The 23,067-nt window shown below is 40.8% G+C and overlaps 1 protein-coding gene across 1 annotated transcript in view; it reads left to right on the forward strand.

Annotated features, from left to right (window-relative positions):
- The window catches only part of tinagl1 (tubulointerstitial nephritis antigen-like 1), a 48,385-nt gene that overhangs the window by 10,636 nt on the left and 14,682 nt on the right, over window positions 1-23,067 (forward strand). The window contains exons 3-8 of the mRNA XM_041808201.1: window positions 2,646-2,712; window positions 13,869-13,961; window positions 14,044-14,158; window positions 18,576-18,702; window positions 20,556-20,706; window positions 20,793-20,979. Of these exons, the coding sequence (XP_041664135.1) occupies window positions 2,646-2,712; window positions 13,869-13,961; window positions 14,044-14,158; window positions 18,576-18,702; window positions 20,556-20,706; window positions 20,793-20,979 (740 nt within the window). The remainder of the gene's footprint in view (window positions 1-2,645; window positions 2,713-13,868; window positions 13,962-14,043; window positions 14,159-18,575; window positions 18,703-20,555; window positions 20,707-20,792; window positions 20,980-23,067) is intronic.

The following is a 23,067-nucleotide window of genomic DNA, read 5'->3' on the forward strand; positions in this document are numbered from 1 at the left end:
TAATATTTCTGATTTATGTAGTGTGCTGTGATGGCATCACATAGATACACCTGGGCATATAGAGTTAGAAAATACTTGCTGAAGTGTGTATTACTCATGCAAAATCATGAGTAAGTACTGCAGAATTGTTAATGTAAAAACAGGATTAAACGTTGTAGCTACTGATCTCTTCTTCTGTATATCTGTGGATAGCCTTAACAATGTGTTAGCATCACTAATGTCTTCCACCCTCTCTGCTTTTACATCCAGAGGATTTTTAGAACACTGTGCTGAAAAGTTGGTGAGAGGAAGAAGCCTGCAGGTCTCATCACTCCTCTGTTAGGAGAGGGTTAGGGTCAGGAGTGAAGGAAAACAATGTTGTGCACTTCAAGAATAAAGTCCAAATGATGAGGAAAAAGGTGAAATATAATTTCGAGAAAACACTTAATTTTAAGAATAAATTAAATAGAGTAGAATACAACAATCAGTAAAACTTAGACAACCACACTGTGTTTAAGAGCTTAAAAAAGAATCTTTTTGTTGTTAAATCTAGCTCTGAAGTGCTGATTCTTTGCAGATGACGTCACACAGTAGTGGACAATTCCAAAATGGGCGATAAAAGGCAATGTTTAGAGCTGTTTACAACTAAACCAAGCATTCAAAGTAGGAGATATAAACTTTCTTAATTCTTAATTCTTAATTCTTTGATCTTACCCATGTTTCCTCAGCTGATGTCCATCCAGTCTCTCTCATTGTGACAGGAAATCCGTCTCTTTTTAGGGATCCAGTGCATTTGGCTCAGCACAGTAGAGCTGGTTGTTTTGTTCCTGAATGGTTCTTCACTTGGTACAAGTTTGTCGTTTTAAATGTGGATTAGATAATGAAAAAGGGTAGAGGAAAGGAAATTGGCATTCAAAAAGGAGCTAGCTACAGTGGTTCACATTAAGAGCTGTTTAGTAGAACATACTTGTTCGTGAACGGCTCATCATTATTGAGTCTCTCAACTCACAAAGTTTATTTTATTGATAGTACATCACTGTTTATGTAACAAAATGAGAGTTTCTATATGTAAGAGGGGTTCAGCTAGCCTCTTAGCTCAGTACTAGACCCCTCTAGACCCTGGTCTCTCTCTATCTGGATAGATGACCCTCAGAGGTCTGCAGGACTGAGTATTTCTGATATTAATCACCTCCTTTCCAGGTAAATCAGTTTACCCATGGTAAAAGTCAAAAGTGTAGGGATCATACTCAATGTCCGTAGAAATTTTGGTGATAGTTACAAGGGTTACTGTCATCTGTGTTTGCTGTTTTTCCATTTAGACTGTAGACTGTAGAAATAATTCAGAAGTATTTGTCATGTGACTACGTGCACCGAACTGTGAGTTCAGGACAAATACACCTCAGTCTGGAGAGACTTGATACTAGTTTAACAATACTTTATTTTACATTTTAATGAAAGAGAAATGTGCAAAGTCTTTGGTGATTTAACTTACAGTGGTGACTTCATATACTTGAAGGAGTAGTGAGGCAAACAGCAGGAATAGGATACCCCCTATGGAGTTTAGACACTGGTGGTGGTGTTGATGAGAGATCAGATGAGGAGTAGACTTTAGAGAAGCTGGACCAGGAACCGATGAGGTGGCTTGGACAAGGTGACAGAGGTATGCGGGATTAGATGAGCAGAAGACCTGGGAGGATCTGGACTAGATGCTGATGGACTGAACTGAATGGAGGTGGCTGGGGTGGAGGAGGGTTGCAGTGTCCACAATGAAACGACAGGCTGGCTTCGAAAGAATGGGCGACAGATTTAAAACATGAAAGGTGCATGATGACTGGTCAAACAAGCTTGTGGCAGAATCTAATTAGCTTAGTAGTTAAGAGAGTGAGCGCTCGTAATCAGTTGATTATGGGCGCTCCAGAGCAGGAAGAGAGAAAGAACAGAAGAAGAAGGGAGAGATATGAGCAAGTGGTGAAGAAACAGAACTTTCACTGAGCTCCATACTCTGTTACACCCCTGCTAGATAAGTATAGTATAGCTGGTTAGCTGTAGCTGTATTGTGGGTAATTGATATTGAGATACAGCAGCTGATAGTAAGAATTTGGAGTGACTTCAGGCTATTTTTTAAACTGCTCAGTAGGTAAGCTGTGTAATTATACCACACATAATACCACTTATGAATCAAAGCACAGCAGCACATAATGGTGCCAGCATTTCAGCCTTTCAGCCTGAATGTGGCACGCTGTGTGAATTATACAGAACACAGATGGTATTTCTGTCCTCTATATGGGCTAATGAAGGGGCTACCACTCTGGTCCTCTTCTTCAGGTTTTTCTGAGGTGGTGAATTGGAGTTTAAGCTGGTTAAAGCATGACGAGGGCCCAAGAAGCCTGGGAAGGCAGGAAAGAAGCTAACGCCACATTCCTACAGTGGATTACTGAAGCTCAGAGCTCCTTAGACCTCACAGATCCTCTCTGCACTCACACACACCACGGTTTACTGTTAACACTTTAGAGCAGGAATTCTGCCTCTGTGATTGTATGGTATTAGCTGTGAGTGCTGTATATGTTGGATCTTTGGCTCTATTTAAGATTAGCAAAATGATCTTTATTGTTGAACCACTTCAAAAACTCATCGGTATTAAGTTCCCTCTCTTTCTCTCCTCTCAGGCACCTGCGAAAGAAATGGAAACAGGTTCTTTACAGGGCAAACATACAAAGAGAACTGCAATTTATGGTATGTAAACCCCTCTTTCCTCCCCTGTGTCTTATTAACACTCTAAAGCCTGGGCTTTCCCATAAATGTTCCCCTGAGTAGCTGACAGTTGTAAAAACATTTTCCCCTCTCTGCATGTATACAGTCTATTTAAATATTTTCTAACACCTACATTAACTAACACATGCTGATAGTGAGTGAAACACCAGATACCACGCTGCTATGAATGAGGAAATACACACTGTACCTCTGGGATCTCTGCTGGAATTTAAAATTGTGTGGCTTTAGGAAATATGTGAGTGCACAGCATGTGTTTTTGATAATGAACCCACTGGTGGCTTTAAGGAGGAGAATTCATGATCAGAGGGAAAATTTTATAATGATCCCATGTTCATCATACATTTATCCATAGAATAACCCTGTCAGCCTTCACTTCCTTCACTATTATTCATTCCTGTGTCCACGAGAGTAAGTCACAAAAACTCCTCACAGGAAGGCTGGAACAGGTGTACATCATAAATTAATGATGGCAGAAGTTAACTGTTCTGTTTCAGGATGCTGTCACTGAATATGTAGGAAGACTGATGCTGCTGACAGGGGAGGCCTTGACTTTTTTTTATCATGAAACCTGTAGACTAAAACTCTAACATTATTTTTTTTAAAAAGCAAGAAATGTGTCAGTTTTACCCCTTTTTCATCATTTACACGACATGGAAAAAAGGATTCAGCCACCTGACTTTAATCCCACCAGACACTGTAATGATATTGTCTTTAAATCCTTGTACTTTAATATGGAGATGCACCTGCTTTTGCTGCTTCAACAGCCTTCACTCGCCTTGTTTGCCATCTCCCTTCCAGTTCATCCCAAAGATGCTCAGTGAATTTGAGGTCAGGGTGTTGTGTGGACCAGTGAAGTTCTTCAGTGATCTCTAGGTGGGGCCTGTATGGGTCTCTTATGGGCTGGTCCACACTTGCAGTTCACATGGGCAATCAAAGGTTACCATGGAACCCATGGACAAACCCACATAGGACCCATATGGGGTCTCACCCATCTGACTGCCAAACAGAGAAGTGTGATTGGTCACTTCACAGAACACGTTTCCACGGCTCCACAGTCCAGTGTTGGCATGCTTTACACTACTTTTGACGCCTGGCATTGGTCTTGGTGATGTGAGGCTTACATGTAGCTCCTCAGCCATTGAAACCCATTCATAAAACTCCAGCTGCACAGTTTTAGTGTTTACATTAATGCCAGTGGAAGTTCAGGACTCTTCAGCTATGGAATCAGTAGAGCTTTGGAGACTTTTACACAAGGAAGTGAGGCAGGTGCTCAGGCCTCTTGACAAACAGTTACACCTTTCTAGCTCATAGTTAAGCCAGCCATGACACTAACTATGCATAACTCAAGGGATTCAAAGACATCGGTGGGAGGGCACAACAGCTAGCTTCAAAAGGAAAAACAAGTAGTAGGCAATGATTTATGATTCAAAAGTTATTTCACTTTTGATTAACTATCACTTCTTGTCCTTTATGACAGTTTGGTCCAGAAGGCATTTTTACGATCACATTCAGAATAAAAATGTCACACAGCCAACAATTCATGCTGCTGCAGTGGGTCCTTTGGTTCGCCTTTGCTGCTCTAAACATGGTGGCTCGTGCATGCAGTGTTTTCCAGCAGAGAAGAAGAATTTATTCCATGTTTATAGTGCAAACATTTAGCATGGTTAAACAAAGCAAAATATTAGTCAAACAAAGTATAAGTTAAACAGAACAGTATCGGATTGGTGCATGAACTTGTGTACTCGCCGATACCAATATCTGCATTTTGGTATCTGAATCGGAATAACTCTAACCATACAGTAACCATTCAATCCCAAGAAAATGTTCTACCCAAAATTTAAACGTGTCCAGTTCTATTGTAAAAGTAGACATTTCAGCGTTGGTTTTAATTAGGTTTCTTGGCCTGTGTAGCTCTCCCCAAGTGGTCGCTAAGGAAACAGGGATTGTTTTGCTCTTCTGCATTGACCTGATTGTTGAAGGCTGGTTGTTGAAAATGAACCATCATTTTAAGGCAAGGTTCCAGCAGCATAAACTGAACAAATAAATATGATGTTGTCACATTGATTCATCTAATTCTGCAGCAGTGTGTCTGCTGACCTCTTCAACATATCTCCTACATTATTCAGATCATAACTGAAAAGACTTCTGGACGTATCCAGGTGCAATTCTGTAAATAAATTTGGTCTTTTCAGAGTTCCTGCATTCTTGTCTGACTCTTGACTTTGACTTTGTTTTATTAAATCTTCCAGCTCAGGGCCGCTGATGAACAGATTCACAAATATATATTCACTTCACAACCCTGACATGAAGCTAAGAGTAGCTAAACAGTGTTTCAGATCAGCCCTCTGTAACAGTTAGGTGTTAATTTTATCTCTGCAGCCTTCTACACCTCAAGGACAACACAGTCAATGTGGCTAGTGTCATCTTTGCAGACAATACTGACGCCATTCAAGGAGAGCAGCTCTTATGAGAGGAGGAGGAGGTTGAGTGGGTGGAGGGAAAGTGAATTTCTCACCTGTGCTTCACTGTGGTTTCCCACCTATGTGTCATTTGATGTTTCTAAAAGATGCTACAGGTGGACGTGTGAGAACATGTCCTCTAGGACACAAATGTTGATTTAACCCCCATGACAGAGCATTTGTTATGAGCAGATTTCTGTAAAGCATGAAAAAACACTGACCTCACTGATGTCAGCATCTTCAGCCGTTTGACTCTGGTAGCTGTGTTTTGTCAGTTTGATAGCCTGAAGGCAGCTCAATTAGCGTTGGCCTCGGGGGTCTTCTGCATAGATAAGGGAGGGAGTGAGGTGATAAATGGCGGCGCTGACGTTACTTCTAATGGAAACTCTTGTGGAGGTTTACCAAAAACAAGCTGGTAAAAATAGCTTCCAGTTTTCCAGGACAACGGTGTTTCTGTGCTGACTCTCCCTTTAACCTCCAAACAAAAGAGTCTTACACACACACTCTCTCACACGTGCTCGCTAAGGCAACACACATGGCCCCTTGAAAAGTTGCACCCTGACTTTGGCACAATGGGCCGCGAACACTCCTGCTTCCTCCTCCCACACTCTCCACTGACTGATTTCCCAAATGTTCGTACTCCTAACTCCTCTTCCTCTTTGAGATGTTGAGCTGCTCTCCCTCTCTACCCTTAAATGTCTCTCACTGGCAGAGGATGAGCGCCAGCAGGCCCTTATCTACCCTCCCACAGGTCTTAACTAAACTAATTATTGCTGGACAGCAAAATATCACAGCCACAGTCAGTCAGATTCAACTATCTGGCATCAGTATCACAATTGGTTTGAACTTTGTCTTCATTCAATTATGAAAAATAACAGATCTCTTAACACTAGATGGCACAGAAGCATAGTGACTTAGCTTTTCTTAGCACATGTTGTGTGCAAAGTTACTAATGAGATCACTGGGCCTTTTCCTTCCTGCCCTGTTTGCATCTTGATAACTCTTTATCTGCTCCAAATTAACTGAGAAACGGCACCTCCTGCTCACACCATCAAAATCCTACAGCCTAAAGGATCAGCTATCTCTGTCTGCTACCACTTCAGATTGGACATCATCCAGTATAAGCTTGGCTGTCTTAATCTGTCAGTACAATACTTAGATAGTGCTGAAATGTCATATCTAGACACATTTTACACCTCTGAGGAATGGGGAGAAATACTGAAAAGATTTATGTGTAGTATGCCGAACCTGCAGTTATAAATCAGAGTCAGATGTTATCAATCTCAGGGGTGAAATTTAGGAAAAATGCTACAACAGAGAAGCATGAAGGGCCTGGCTTTGACGGTGTAAAGTGCAATGTGTAAAGAGATTTGGAGTGTATCTGTTTGCATTTTGCTATCTAGATGATCACATTTCTGGTGCAAATTTAGGTGCAGAGTAGCGGTGGGCAGTGAACTCGTATCAGTACTGTCAGTGGTAAAGTTTTTGCCATTGTATAGATTTTTGCAACACAGTCATCACCAGTTTAAATGCTCATGTTGTGTTGTATGCACATGTGAGAATAATGCCACTACAAGCATAACAAAGTGAGGCCCTGTTTATAAGACAAGTTTCAGTTTTGTTTTCTGTCTTCATTTTCAAATAGTTCCACCTAGAGACAGCAAAATTTTGAAAACAATCTCTATGCACACAAGACTGCAGGAAACACTAAATACACTGTAGTGTGCTTGCCAGGATGGTAGTTGGTGGTGTGATTTTGCAATGAACCAAAATGTGTGCATGCATAGAGACATTTTCTCGGAGCACCTACCCACGCATGTGCAAAAACACTACATGCACCTGGCAATAGACTGCAACCGTAGTACAACAAACCAAATGTCACACCTTTGTGTCTGTGTGATAAATGCGAAGCCCAGTGTAATGTTACCGGTTCTCCCCTGCAGAAGTTTGTTGTCTGTAATAACAGCAACATAAAACAGATGTTCACTTTGTACAGTGTCTCTGTCGGCCTGTTTGTGGCTTTAATAGGAGCTGCAGTGACTTGTATTACAATGGCTTAAAAAACTGTTTAAAGGTATGTTTAAATTAATGATTTGCTTGTTTTAAGTCCATGATATTTCAAAGAAGCTGGCTGTGGTGAAAAAAAGGCCAGAGGAGCAGCTGTAAACCCTGTAGTGGCAAAACTCATTGGCACTGCTGCTAAAGCAATGATAAGGTACCGCCAACAAATCCTTCACAATAAAAGTCCATAGTCCTTGTATTCTATGAATGCTTTTATTATTTTCAGTAGCAGCTTGACACACCTCAGCAAACTGAATGAAACTTAAAGCTACGGGTTCAGTTATGAAGAGGTGAACACAGAGAGACTTATACATTTTTTCCAGCAATCATCTGCTCATATTCGACTTTAGTATGCCATCACAGATTTATTTTAGGAGAAGAAGGGGTTGTAACCCTCAAATATGCATTTACATGTAAATCTCTTTTAATTCTGTAATACCATGTATAATACTGTTACCGGGAAGGGAAAAAAAAAAAAAAAAACGTGATATGAGCGTCCAGGGCTAGCGTAGAGTGTCGACAGGTTGGATTATACATTGGGTGTGACGTAAATCAAAGCAGTTAGATCTAGTGTGTCTGCAGGCAAATTTTACTTTGTATTTTTAATAGACAAAGTCCAGCTTTACTTTAAACTTCTCTCCTTTAATTGTGCCACAGAGGACTCTGAAACATGTAGATGGAAGATTTGGGTTATATTCTACTGAGGCATTCCCACAACATCAGAAATGCCCCAAAAGACTCCCTACATAAATCACTCTTCTGTGAGCTTAACACACTATACTAAAGGCTGTCTGTAAACATTTAATTCACTTAGTTTTATCTGCTGGAATCCTTGGCTATATTGTGTTCAGTGAGCATGTATTTGACTTTACGTTGACAAACTGTCCATTCCACTTGTCAGTGCTGCCATAGTTTTGTTTGTTAAATCAACCTCTCAGATGCATGAGTGTATGGGTGTGTTTCTTTGCATGTATTTCTGTGTGCATTAGACAGAACACACACCAAAGTATGTGCATAAAGGAGAACTTGAATAGAAACACAAAAGCATTTGGTATCACAGCCCTCCAACCAAAAAAAACTATTTGAATGATTCGGATAAGCTTATCGATGTAAGTCAATCTCTCTTACCTGCAGTGGTGAAGTCAGACTTTTATAACAGAAGAGGCCAAATGAAAAAAATGGATTCAAGTGTAAGCCTTTCCTCTGAAAAAGCACACAGCCAATCATGGTTTAGAATATTGAGGTGGCCACTGGAGGGGGCAACAAGATTCTCTACAGCCACCCTGGTCATCTCTTAAATTCACCCTTGCAAGCGTGTCCAATTAAATTTCAGGTACATCCAGGACCACAGACTTTAGACTTTGAATTAGGTTTAGGTGGTCTAAGGTGCTGCGGTTTTCTGCATCCTCAAGACAGGAATGCAGAAGTTTGTTTGCTGTTCAAACAGAATGAGTCTTGGGAGTAAAACTGTGTCAGAGGAAGAACGGGAAAGAGACCTGCACTGTTTACCAAAGGGGTTTGTGTCCATCATAGAATAGAGTCTGAAGACTGAGAGACGAAATACTAAAAAAGTCAATTATCCAGTCAAACAGCAGAGTTTCTAGAATTCTAAATGTAGAATACATAGATAAAAGAATGAATATTATAGAAATACAGTATTCAGCGGGGATACATGATATTATCAACATTATATCGGTATCTTCAGATACTGGCTTTAAAGGTTAAATATCAGTATTGACATATGTGAAAATTTCTGCCAGTATTTACCACCGATATATTGGCCATACAAACTGTCAGAACACATTATATATCAGCCATAAATATCAGTAAGATATGCTACTGTACCATCAGGTATAGATGGTTGTCTAGGTCTCCAAAAAGTCAAGAGGTCCACTGTGAACCATGAGGCCCCAAGTCAAAACAACTACCAGACTGTCTAAGTCCCTGTTCCTCTCTCAGCTCAGACTGATTCAGCCTCTCTTTGCACTCGAGACACTTGAAGGGTTTTTTTTTTGCAATAAAAGAGGCATGTATACATCGGTACTGGCATAAACAGGTTTGGAAATCTAATTGCGTGCATCCATAGTAATGCGAACAAATAAGAAATAGGTTCTTTGCGGATGACTTCCCAATGGGGGGCAGGTAGTGATTTCTGCATAGATAAACTCTATCTCTCTCTTTGTGACGGGAAATTAGTCTCTTTTCAGAGATCCAGATCATTTGGCTCAGCTCAGTAGAGCTGGTTGCTCTTCACTTGGTAACAGTTTGTCTTTGTATATGAAGATTAAATAATGACCAAGGATGACAGAAAGGGAACTGGCACTCAAACAGGAGCTAGCTACTGTGGCTCACAATAAAGAGCCGTTTAGTAGAACAGCCTCGTTCACAAACAGCTCATCATTACCCGGTCTCTCACCACACAAGGTTCATTCTGTTGATAGTACATCACTGTTTACATTAAAAACATGTTTGTGACAAAATGAGGATTTTATGTTAACGAGGCTCAGCCAGCCTCTTAGCTCAATACAAAACTCCTCTAGACTTAGGTCTTCCTTAATCTGGATCAACCACATTAGGGGAGGTCTGCAGGACTGAGTATTAGTGATATTGATCACCTCCTCTCCACTTAAATCAGTTAAACAGTTTTTGTAACGTGCAGGGATCAAAGCTAATGTATGTAATTGCAGCCCACAGGTCCTGTAAAGGTTTAATTTTCCTCTGTTCCCAACTTTCTGACCCCTATGGGGCTTTCAGGCTCATATCATTGCCAACAATATTTACAGCAGTATTTAGTATGATAAAAATAATTACAATTTACTTCTGCATATTCATACATGAAGTATGAAGACCACAAAGTTCTTAACAATGAATTCACAGAATTAACTAGAAACATACACACTGTTTACTAAAGTACTGCTGTTGATTATTGCAAGTGAATGTTGACTAAAGTACTCTAGAGCAGTGGTTCTCAACTGGTCAGGTATCAGGACTCAACACCACCTGCTTATGAGAAATTGGAAAAGGAAGTGCATGCATTCGTTTTATTTTACTCACATTTCTCAAGGAATTTCCTCATTATCTTTATAAAAAAAAGCTGTTTTATACAAAGAAAAAAAAACTGATAAATGTGTACAAATCCTGAGACAAATACTGACATTTACTGGTCATAATAGGAAAACCTAAAAAATACATGCATGAATTTACTGTATGTCCATTTAGGGCTTCCATACATAAACTTTTTGTCACATTTTTTTGCTGGCACACATTGGCAGCCCACCTGACCCACCAGTTGAGAACCACTGCTCTTAAGTGCATGAATATTTTTTTTTTACGGATACTCATACTGGATACTGAATATCACTGGCAATCTAACCAATAAAACAAGCTCTCAGAGAATTATGTTGTCATTATTGATCAGGAGGATCAGTGTCAGGGACGAGGCCAGCCAGTAACCCTCCTATCACAGATGTGTGTGTTTGTAGTGTGTATCTCTGCGTATGTTTATGGTCTCAGGGGTTAAGAGGGTCTCTCTCTCTCTCATACGAAGTGTGACCAAGAATGTGAAATATGGCCTTCCACTGTCCCAGCAGCCCTCATATTTCTCTCTGCCTCTCTCTCTCTCTCCATTAGTCTGTCATTAGGCCTGTCATTGTGTGAGTCTGTATGTGAATGTTTGTGTGAATTTATTGCTGTTTTGACCTGAGGGCACTGCGCTGTATGTTTGTGATCCTGCTGAACAGAGGAAGAGGTGAAATGTCACTGTCTCTCTACACAAATGAAAACCATCAGTTTAAACTCTACCAGCATGTGTACAGTATATGTCAGAGCATCGTTGTTTCTCAGCAGGGAGGTTTTAGAGGTGACGTCCTCTCAGTAGCTGCAGATGTGGCTGAAAGCATGTTGGCCTCTCCGGCACAATGTGTCTGTGTTCAGTGATGGTCTTGGATCAGGATCTGTAAACTCAATGTCTGATGTAAATCAGATTTTAAGTTTGGAGGTCGACACGTCTGTGGAAAACACCCCTAATTGTTTCTCTCTGTGACACACTCAAACATGGTGAAATTTAAGAAATGTCTGCTAACCTTGGAGCTGCTAAGCTCAATTATTTATGATGATTTTATAACTGTATTTGATGAGTTAACAGGAGAAGACTGAAGAACAAAATCTTCATGTCATCACTTATAAAGCCTGCTGTGACAGACTGGGTTGAAAATAAGTTCATTGACTGTTTCTGAGAGATGAGAGATGAAAAGAGCAATCACCATGTAGCTTTAGCCAGCAGCTTATCTTGGCATAGAGCTTTATGTTTTATAGTCTTTATGGAGTTTTCCAGCAATTAAAAGTTATAACATGTAGACAGACAGACAGATTTTTTCAACTTTTATTAGTCATCTTGCTGAGCTAAGATAGCCGGCCGGCCAGACACCAGAGGACTTTGCTAAAACTTTTAAAAGACTCTAAAAAGATTAACATCTGAGACACTCTCACATCTAGAGACAATTTGTCAGTAAGTTGCTCAGTTTTTAGTCTCAGGCTAAGATTTTGCAAAGACTACAAAGATGTTAATGCAACTCCTTTTGAGATTATTTCCCATCATGCATCTGGTAGAAATTCACACAACAATTTTTGAGCAGAGAAAAAGATGCAGAAGGAGATGGCGATCACATTTAAGTTAGTTTCTCTTATAATCTGATGTTTTTAAATCCTTTACATCAAGAAGAAACTAAAGGAAACATCAACACAGATGCCACTTTGCATGTTACTGCAACAACCGAAGAACTTTCCCAGAAACACTTCAGAATAGAAGTACTGTATGAGAACACAAGGAGTCTCACCACAGAAACAAACTGATTGGGCTTTGAAAATCCCAGTGGTGGTTTACCATACCTGTCATGCCAGCCTGTAATGTATTGATAGACATGGTACAAAAACAGTGGTTCAGAGATCTGACTGCTGCTCTGAACAGAAATGTTTTTCAATCTCTTGAGTTCTGAGTGGACATTCAGCAGCTCTAGAATGATCGACGCTCACTTTTATGTTTTGAAGATGAAGTGATTTAACATACTTATGCACAACACTGGGTCCCATTGGTTGTGGATGACAGTTGTGCCACTAAAAACATAACTTGCATCCAACCAGACTAAAGACTTAAGTCACAGAACACCAAAGATGAAGAAGGGCCACTTTAAAACTGCAAAAATTGAGTCTTATGACCACATTACACCTAATGACTGAGATCATAGGAGCAACCTGCAACTTTAGCAAGACTCCCATGATTTTACGCAGACTTTGAAATTTTGTTGGCGACTTTGAAATCGGAGGAAAACTCTTTAGGTGTAAGGCTGCCTTAAGTCTGAATTCAAGGGAAGCTGTAGATGGACCCAGCCTTCATAGTCTACATAGACAATTGAGGCCAAAGTGAAACAACGCTATCTGGACTATGGAAAGTCCCTGTTTGTTTCACCAGCTCACACTGCCCTTATGCTACCATCTGATTCAGACAAGAATTTTGATTTGCACAACTCTCTTGGAAGTCGGGCCAACTCTCAGCCTGATCATGCATCATTTGTTGCGCAGTGTAAAGGGGACACAATAGACCACAGTCTGATCAGCTGCTCTGGACTAGTCGGCTAGATTTCTAACATGTTTGATATTTAAGTTGTACAACTGCACACAGTCACATCATGGGAGCAGGAACACCAGCAGAATCCCCAACTTTGGGCATTTTTGCCTTGTTAAGCTGTCAGACAGCATCTTAAATTACCATGAAAACAGCAGTTAAACCTTTTTGATGTCCCTGTAAAAAAGGGAATAAGAAAGCAGAAATCAGGCCTACCTGCAGACATGCAGCTGACACAGACTATTCTTTATTATTTAGCTGCTAGTTGTGTTTGCTGGTGATGCAGTTTATCTGTGTGAGAGAAAGAGATGTTTTGTTGCTATTTGAAGAGTGAAAAAGAGACAATATATCTGGCTTCAACCTTGATGTGAGAGACTTTTTAATTCCACCACAACAGTTGTATGCCTGACTTGACCCCACATCTGTCATCTAACAAGCTCATAATCTAACAAGAACATAATTTAAGGAGGTCTTTAAAACTAGTTCACCTACATTTAGACTTTATGAGGTTGTTTTTATTAGAGTAAAAGGGCTTAATGTTGTTCTGTCTACACTCACACTCCCTCATAGTGAGTCTTCAGAAAGTATTTTGGACATAGTTAAAGTTATTTTTATGAATTCCCAAAGTAAACATTGTGATTATCATTAATATCCTGTTTTCTTATCTTTCCTGCCATCTTCAGTTGCTCTGCTTTCCTTTGACTAAAAATGGATCTGAGTTCTTCAGCCTTAAAAGGCTTAATGTCTCCTTTAACCTCTCCCTCCATTTCTCTCCCACACATTTCTCCTTTTTCCACTTCAAGACGTTAATATTCTTTTGAATTCTGACTGATCTTGGAATTCTCTTGAGCTTGTATGTATTTCTACTGTCTGTTTCCATTTAAGCCTTTGACCTAACGGACTTGGAGCTTGAACAAATTAAATAAATTTAGATTAGATCCCTTTAATGGTCTTCTTCTTTTGTCTGTCCTCTGCAGCACATGTGGGACTACAGGTCGCTGGGAGTGTGAGCAGAACGCCTGTCTGATGGAACCTGACATGATCCATGCCGTCAACAGAGGAAACTATGGGTAAAATACAAACACTTGTACATAGTGGTATCTAAAGGTCTCCAGTGTGACTCATCTTACACATTTACTGATCTGATTTCAGGTGGAAGGCAGCTAACTACAGCCAGCTCTACGGAATGACTCTGGACGAGGGCATCCGGTACCGTCTGGGCACGCAGAGACCCTCCAGGACAATAATGAACATGAATGAGATCCAGGTACAGGACAGTTCGGCGAAACGGGGTTGAAAGAAGAGTATTTGTGGACAGAGAAAGTAATATCAAGCTCCTTTCACACATGACCTTCTGAACATCTCGGGAAATTTCAAGCATGAACACATATGGTTTTGACTTTTTCATTTATACAGCGTTTTCTTGCCAAACCCTTCCAAAATATCCACAAAAAGTCACGGTGAAATGTGTGAAGGCAGCAGGTATTGTTCAGTAAGAGAGGGGGGTGATGGCGTTGAACCTACATGCTGTGACTGGCTTCTACCTGATGTGCAATCTTCCTCACTTGCTGCTTTATTATGTTCACCACTATCTTCTTTTGTTCCCTACTGATGACACTGTGAATGCATCTGATTGCACATCATGGTCTAAAAGCAAAAACAGTGCATCCTTTTTTGCATCCCTTTCTTTGACAAAGACATGTGTGCACAAGCAACCCCGGAGAATTTCAGTGCACACTGTCTCAAAATGTAGTCGAATTTTCAGGAATGCTTGCATAGAAACAGCTCCAGTGCTGAAATTCTTTACAATGGGCCTCAAGTCAAGCAGAGCTCTCTGTTCTCATTTTGACGCTAACCTTTGAGCTCTGACCTTACTTTTAAAGGAAGATCCTGTTTCAAGTGGGTATGACCTCTTGAACCTTAAGTTTCACCTTAAAGTGCCACTTTTTAAAATATTTACAGAGGACTGACATTGTTTCACATCCATCATGTACTGTATGAGGACAGGATGTGTGTTTATTTATCCTCATGTAGCTGCTTTAAAGTGTTATTCAGTCTGGAACACACTTGTCAAAGATTTAACCTTTTTTTAAAGATTTATCTTTTCCTTATATGTACAGATGAGAAGTAGATAGAGTCAGAAACAGGGATGAGAGAGTGGGGAATGACATGCATTTATGAAAATGCATGTTGAGTAAAATTAAATTTAGTCTGGAGCAGCATAAAAGTCAATATGAGGGTGCAACAAAAGCTTTAGTCTATAAAAGAGGAGGCTGGGGTGGAGGAGGTGAGACTTTGACAGCAGCAGTGTGGTGTGATCAGGCTGATAAAGCAACGATCAGTGAGAAGAACATCATTTTGAATGGACTATTTGTGGAGAGAACGAGTTATGATTGGCTGTGAGACAATAATTAATCAGCTGGCAGTATGACTGATATGTCCAGCATGAATTAACACTAAACTGCATTTACAAATGTAGGCTGCAGCTTGTCACATTTGCCATTACATTCTCTGTATTAGTCTATGACTTAAGTCTTCTGACAAATTTGATAGGTGTCATTAGAAAGTTGGGTGCCTTTTCACTTAAATTTGTGGTTAGATCGTCTTATAAAAGGAGGGGGAAGCAGGGCTTGGTTCAGACTGTTGTCAGCAGGGGTGGGGAACTGCTGACTCAGACTGAGGATATCACTGAGTCATTGAAGGAACACTTTGAGGAACTCCTGAAGTTGTTTAGAATGTTCTCCAAGGAGGAGACTTTCTGAAGATCCAGGGGAAGGCTCACCCATATCCATGGTGGGGGTCACTGGGGTGGTTAACAAGCTCCTCAGTAGCAAGGTGCCAGGTAGATGAGATTTGCCCTGGGATGCTGAAGACTCTAGATGTTTTGGGGTTTTCATGGCTGATACGCCTTTTCAATGTTGCATGGAGTTCTGGGACAGTACCCGTGGAGAGACAGACCAGGATGGTGGTTCAAGGCCATGGTCCTCTGCTGGAAAACAATGGATTGATCCCTCATGGTGGGGAGTGAGTCTTTACCCAAAGTGAACAAGTCCAAGTACCTTGGGGTCTTGTTCACCAGTGAGGGTAGACTGGACTGTGAGATTGATAGGCGGGTTGGCATCAGCAGTGCTGCAGACGTTGTACTGTACTGTGATGGTGAAGAAGGAGCTAAGCCAGTAGGCAAAGCTTTTGATTTACTGGTTGATCTTCATTCCAACCCTTGCCTATAGCCATGAACTTCAGTAATGACCGAAAGAATGAGATTGTGGGTTCAATCACTTGGGTGTCTGGGCTCAGCCTTAGAGATAGGGTGAGGAGCTCAGACATCCAAAGGGATCTTGAGATAGAGCAGCTGTTCCCTTGTGTTGAGCCAGCTGAGAAGCCTTCTGGCCACCTCCAGTTAAAGTCTTTCAGTCATGTCCAACTGGGAGGACACCCCAGGGTAGACCTAGAACTTGCTGGGTCTTATTGTCTGAAAAAATATGTTTAAAACCAGGTTAGCAGCTTTTTAATAAGATGGTAAACCAAACATACACTATAGTTTCATAGTTACAGATATGAAGCTTTCTAGTGACTTTACTGAAGTGCAACACACACACAAAAAAAACAATTATTTGTGTGGGAAGCATGTTAGATCCCCGTGTTAGATGCCCACCTTAGATCCACATGTTAGATCCCACATGTATGTCAAGAAACGGAAGCAGAAGCGACAGGTGAGAGACAACATCAGTGCATTTTTGCTGTTGTGCTCCACCTCTGAGAATGTGGTACGAGACATGCGGGTTTCCAACATGAGTGCATACAACAAGGGAACACTGATCAAAAAGTCCCCTCTTAATTATGGTGACTTGTTGCTATGCGACGCCGTCTCAGTCTCCGTCTGGGACGTCGCCCTCCTCTGATCCGCTCAGTCTTTGTTTACGTTTTACCCAGACGGATTACATAAGGAGCAAACATCACACAGGAGGATGGTGGCTGCCTGCAGAATAAAGGAACAACCTCTTCAAGTCTGCACCTCCTCCAATCCTTCATCTATCCATCCATCCTCACTCCCCTGCTTGCATTCCTCAGCCCAAATACCTCACATCCCCCTCCTCCTTACCTCACAACTCCCCGTCCTTCTTCCGCCGTCAGCGTGTCCCTACCTGTGCCAGGAGCCGGATCAGAGCCTCACGGTCCATTCATAAATCTCTCCTCTCTTTGACTAACACCTGACTCATGTATAAGGGTGGGGGAATGATGAATCCATCAATGAATCTGTGACTCAGCACTTCATCTTGTTCTATTATCACTCCATCAGGTCAGGTGTTTCACATGTTTGTGCTTCTGGACTTTGACCATCCACACATGCAAACATCTGACCAGCAGCACATTCCTTAGTCATGCATCAGGTGTCCTTTTGAGCTTTAAATGCCTCACTGTTAACCAGAGGAATGCAATACTGGAGAGGTGGGAGATTAGGAGAGCATCCAACCTGTAGATTAAACTAACAGAGCGAGTTTATTTGGCTTTTTTCACACATGCTGAAAATGTATTTAAAATTCTTACATAGCCTGCACTTTAAATCTTCCAGAGTTGCTTATTCACACGTATCCTGTTGGATAAACAGGAAAAAAAAACTTGGCTAATTGCAGAGGAAGCAAAGTCTAACACTGTAATGACAGTTTTGCCAACGCTACATGTCATTTAACATTCACAGTACCAGAATACAAGTGGCTGGTAGGAAAAAGGGAACTGTATTCCTCATGTGCATGAAGGGAACACAGATTGATTAAATGCCGTAAACACCATCACCCTAGCCAGGGGCGAAGCTAGGGATTTTGGGCCCTCAAAAGAATATTACACAGGACCCCCCTCAGCCAAAGAGCTAACAACAAAAGTTGCATAATTTTTGCAAATATCTATGCATTTAAATGTACTTTGGAACCAATGTATGAGCAATATTTTTACTACGATTAAATTAAATTTATTTGTATTATTTGGCAGTGCTGGACTTTACCATTTACTTGCATGTGGTAGTTTTCTGAATATTTCCTGAATCATTCACACATCAGCTCATCCTGTCTTGACATGGGAATTTTCCTAAGAGGCCAGCATAAAAAAAAAAAGTCTGGGTGAAAAATGCGGTCATTTGTTTACACACGTAGCTCAACCAGAAAATGTAGTGAAATTTCCAGAAGAGTTACGATAGTATGAAAACAGTTTGAAGTGAAAAGCAGGAGGATACCTCAGAGGCTCTATGCTTCTGTGAAAGAGGCGAGGTCACAGGTCCAAATGATTCATTCAGTGTCATTCTTATGTAACTAACAGCCTCATGGTTTCAATGAGATGACCAGGATCAAAGGTTCCTGATTGTTCACCGGAGATTGACACAAGGTCAAATGGTCCTAATCGTCTCTGAAAAGGACCATGTAGAGGGTTCATTAGCAGACTTATGTAACCAAGCTTTACAAACCGAGTCATTTAACTGTAGAATCATTGATTCATTTCAGACATTTACTGTGTGCTGTCCCACAGCACTGATTCCTTTTATTTCTGCTTATTGTTCTTGTTTACCTGCACATGATGGTAAATCAGTCCCCAGTTATTTTCTACACATTGGTGCCTCAGAGAAGCAATGATGTTCTGAATTAGTTGCAAACTTGTAATAACAGTCTCTTTCTGACTTCCTCTCTCTCTGTCAGATGAACATGGATCCTCAAAGCAACCGTCTGCCACTTTACTTCAATTCAGCAGAAAAGTGGCCAGGAAAGATTCATGAACCGCTGGACCAGGGGAACTGTGCTGCATCCTGGGCTTTCTCAACTGCAGGTAGAGCTGGAAAAAGGCCTGACTCTTTCAAGTTAGCTGCTTAGGTCAAAATTTGATGCCTCCATGATGTTCTTGTGTTTCAAATACATGGGCCAGACGTGGTCATCAGGGTGGATCTGGCACTGTGTAGTTCCTAGTGCACCTCCTCCTTTTGTATTTTTCGTAAATAAAGTATTGTTGGTTCAACATGCGGCTCAAAGGCTTTTAGGTGTAAAGCAGAAAACCTTCCACAATAAGGAAGTGAGTCTCCTCCTTCTTCGTCTCAGACTTTTGGACGATCTCGGTGTCCAGGGTGTTATCAACATCATTAGACTTCTCATATTTCACCATATTCCAACCATCTATAGATCGTACTCATCATGGCATCCATAACCAGAGCAGTCATGACTTTGTACTGCTTCTAGCCATCTTCGACAGCTTTAATCTGATCGTGGGGCTTCAAAAAGCCATCCTGATGGACCACACAACAGTTGTGAAGGTTTTTATAAGTCTGTTGATGAGGGTGGTTTTCCCTCCATTGGTTACGCCGCCAGTGCAGATGATGTGCTGCATTATTTCAGAGCTCACTAGAAAGTCACTGAGAGTTCAAGACGCCAATAAAACAGGTCAGGGATCAGAATGATCAGATGGGAAGAAAGCTTTAAAAGAGAAGGTTGCAGCAGGAAACGTCAACTACTCAATTCCTCCATGGAAGATTTAGAATATTATAAGTCATGAAAAGGAAAAAGTGGAAACACTGTAAGGCGCTGTCAGGTTAAGTGGCATTATCAATCAAACTTTATTTATATCCTCCTGATACCTTGCACACATGAGGACATTGTGACATTTTGACATTCCTACAATAAAGTAGTAAATTCTGCCAATAGAATTCTACAGATAATTGCCCAGAATTTCCAGCAAATTTGATTTGATTTGCTTTGAATGTCTGGACATTCGTCAAAATTTTCAGGAAATTTCTCAAAACTTTTTTGGGAATTTGCTTGTGTATTTTGTAGACTTTTATTTATTTATTTATCTATTGGGGGGAGGGGTTAGTATGCTTTGTTATGCTTTCTATATTTCTATGCAAATTTGAGGAATTTTTTTGTGCTTTTTTTAATGTTTTTTTTTCCATAATTTTCAATGGAATTTTAGAGGATTTTTTGTGTGAATTTCAGCAGAAATGTTGAGGGAATTTTCTTAAATTTTTTTAGGAATTTTCATGGAATTTCTGCTGAACATTTAATGTTGATCTTTTGACTTTTTTTTTTTTTTTTTTTTTTTTTTTTTATAAAAGCTTACTGAAATGTTTGCAGGATATTTAAGGACACTTTCTGCCTTTAAAATTTTGAGAAATTTAGGGGGATTTTTTTTATGTTTTGGGACTCTCGCTATTTAAAAGGGTATTTTCCAGTGGAAATTTATTTCCTACCTGGCCTTATCAAGTTCTTGAGGTTTATCATAAGAAAGAGGACTACACCGTACATCTTTGAATGACTGAAACTATTCCTTACTGACTGAACAGCTTCCAAACAACTTGCCAAAACACACTTGAAATGTGTGAAAAAATCTCTAATTTTTTTGTGTTGTAAAGTAAGATAAGACCGTTCTTCTCATATGCAATGCAGAATTCAGTTTCTGGTGAAAATTGTTTCCTGTTCAAAGACAAGGCTTAGGTTTTGTACTTATCAGGTTCTACTGATCCAAAGTAAGAAGGGGAAACTAAAAACAAATACCAAGCAAAAGCTTGGGTCTCAGGAGGTCACAGCTCTTTTCATTAATAGCAATGTAGCTCAAAGTGCTTCTGCAGAATGTGAAGTAATGTGACATCTTCTGTGTGTGAACTACTGTAATGTTGTTCTTCCTTTTCCTAGCTGTGGCTTCAGACAGGATATCCATCCAGTCGATGGGTCACATGACTCCTCAGCTGTCCCCCCAGAACCTCATTTCCTGTGACACCCGTAACCAGGGAGGCTGTGCTGGGGGGCGCATAGATGGAGCATGGTGGTACCTCCGTCGTAGAGGGTAGAGACATTTTTTAATCTGAGCTATACAGTGACTCTCTTGTCGCTCTACCTCACATTTAACTCATTTCTTTCTCTTTTTCACAGAGTGGTGACGGAGGAATGTTATCCGTACCGGCCCCCACAGCAAACGCCGGCTGAAGTGGGACGCTGCATGATGCAAAGTCGCTCGATTGGCCGAGGAAAAAGGCAGGCTACGCAGCGCTGCCCCAACGCACACAACTATCACAATGATATCTACCAGTCAACGCCACCCTACAGGCTCTCCACCAATGTAAGCAACTCTGAACCAAATAAAACCTGGATTAATAGCCTGGGATTTTATTCACCTAAATCCATGATGAAAGTACCCTGCTTTCTTATTTGTCATCTGTGGTGCTGTTTAAACATGCATCTCAACACTAACTGAGACCTTCCTTTGTTTGTCAAGATGTGGGGCAACATCAGGCCTTAAACTGGGATGGGCATTTATTGTAAGTTTTACAGTTCGAAGAAGGAGTTTTCACAGCTCATTACTGTGAAGCCTGTGTATGCCTTTAGACATCCATATTGATACTGTGACAGCATGATGTCGGGTGGCCCCTGGTGGTCTGTCAGTTTACAGTGGGCATTAAGATAGGGCAAGAGAGCACAACAAAGCAGAAGCTCCACATGCATAATCAACCGGCGACCCAGGGGGTCATCTCAGGCCCCTAAAAGCTTCCCATCCTGCCCCTGAAAAGATGATTAAATCTAGAAACTGTGAGGAAGAAAATAGATGTTGTGGTTTTTAGGGTATCTTTTGTCTTTAAATCCCTGCAGCTGTCAAATAAACACCAACATGATCATGATTGCAACAGATTTATCAGGAATGACTTCATTTTTGATCAATTTAGTTATCAGTCAGCTATTATAGGTATTTATGATTCATGATAAACATACTTGTTAGTATCAGTACAGTACAGTTTTCCATGTCACCTTTTCACCTCAGGCTCTTGAAGATTAGGATTTTCCTGCATAAGAATCAAAACAAAAGACCTGTTTCCTCAAACTGTTTTTCACCAATCAAGACACAGCATAGTAGTCTCAGACCTAATGGCAGTCTGGAAATATGTAGTTGAATTATTTTGTTTTCCCATAGGCAATAGGGGCTGACCTCTCTGTTAAAGCTACAAAATAACTGACATTTTGAAAGAAAATACAAATACTTAAACAATAATCTGTTATTTGGAACAAAATATTTAGTTTTAAGCTGGGCGTACACTGTGTGAACTTCATCTGATTCAACCAAAAGCGGGATCCTTAATCGCTTGTCTTGCTGTGAACAGAGGATAACGATGGCCAACCACGACACGACTACTGTCCGACCAGCTGCTCCTGACTGGTTGGATGGATTTCTGACATGTTAGATATTTTATCCAGTTGGCCCCTTCCTTTACAGCTTTGCAACATGTATAGTGAGGGTGAAACCTTGCAGTAGCGTAAATACCAGGGTTTGAAATGGCACTGTGATCAAGGCGACTGATGCGGATGTTCTCAGAGGTTTCTCATTCACTCCCTCACAGCACAGCATGTTCCTAAATCTCCAGCAGCTTTCATGCACTCTCCTGACATTTCAGGGATTTCCTCGTGCTACAGTAGACCGTGATCCCTCTCACGTGATTTTTACAGTAGGTGCTTTTGCACATTTCCCTCATGCGTACTTGACTCAGCCGTGGGTGAACTTGGGAATGTAGAGGATTTAATGCTCAGCAGCACTCCTGAGTGGACCAGTGAGGGGTCAAAAAGTTGTAAGGTCAAGGCAGGTGGAATGACAGGGTAAGGAGGAGGACTGAGAGCTTTATAGGAAAACTATAAAGATGTGAAATATAATCTGCTCTGTTTGTTGTTAGGAAGGCTATGCTTGAAACAGAAGTATATTGAATATCAATACAGGCAGCAAACTGCACTTAAAATATCATTTTCCTTGTAGTTTTCTCATTTTAAATGAAACAGAATTAGAGTGCTGATATCAAATTTCTACATCTGATCAACTCTGACCAAAAATGAGTTGCATAAAGGGGCAAGATTGCAAATTTATATTGTTTTCCTTGTACGTGAGGGTAAATTATTGCTCTGCTTAGGTGATGTAAAAGGCTTTGCTCGCATTTAAATCCTGGATGATCTGAATTAAACTCTCACTGAAGTCCACTTCATGCAGAGAGCCCCTCTGTTCACCCTTATTAGCACAGAGTATCATGTCTCTCTAGTCAATCTGTTTCCAAAAACAGTCTGTGCATGAGCTGCAGCCAACATGTGGTTTTATCGGCCAGCATCCATCAGAGCTAAACGATGGCTAATGCTGCTCCAAATCATTACAGTCTGTTGTTTCTGTCTGCTGATG

The sequence above is a fragment of the Cheilinus undulatus genome, linkage group 16 (assembly GCF_018320785.1).
Source record: "Cheilinus undulatus linkage group 16, ASM1832078v1, whole genome shotgun sequence".
Taxonomy (NCBI): domain Eukaryota; kingdom Metazoa; phylum Chordata; class Actinopteri; order Labriformes; family Labridae; genus Cheilinus; species Cheilinus undulatus.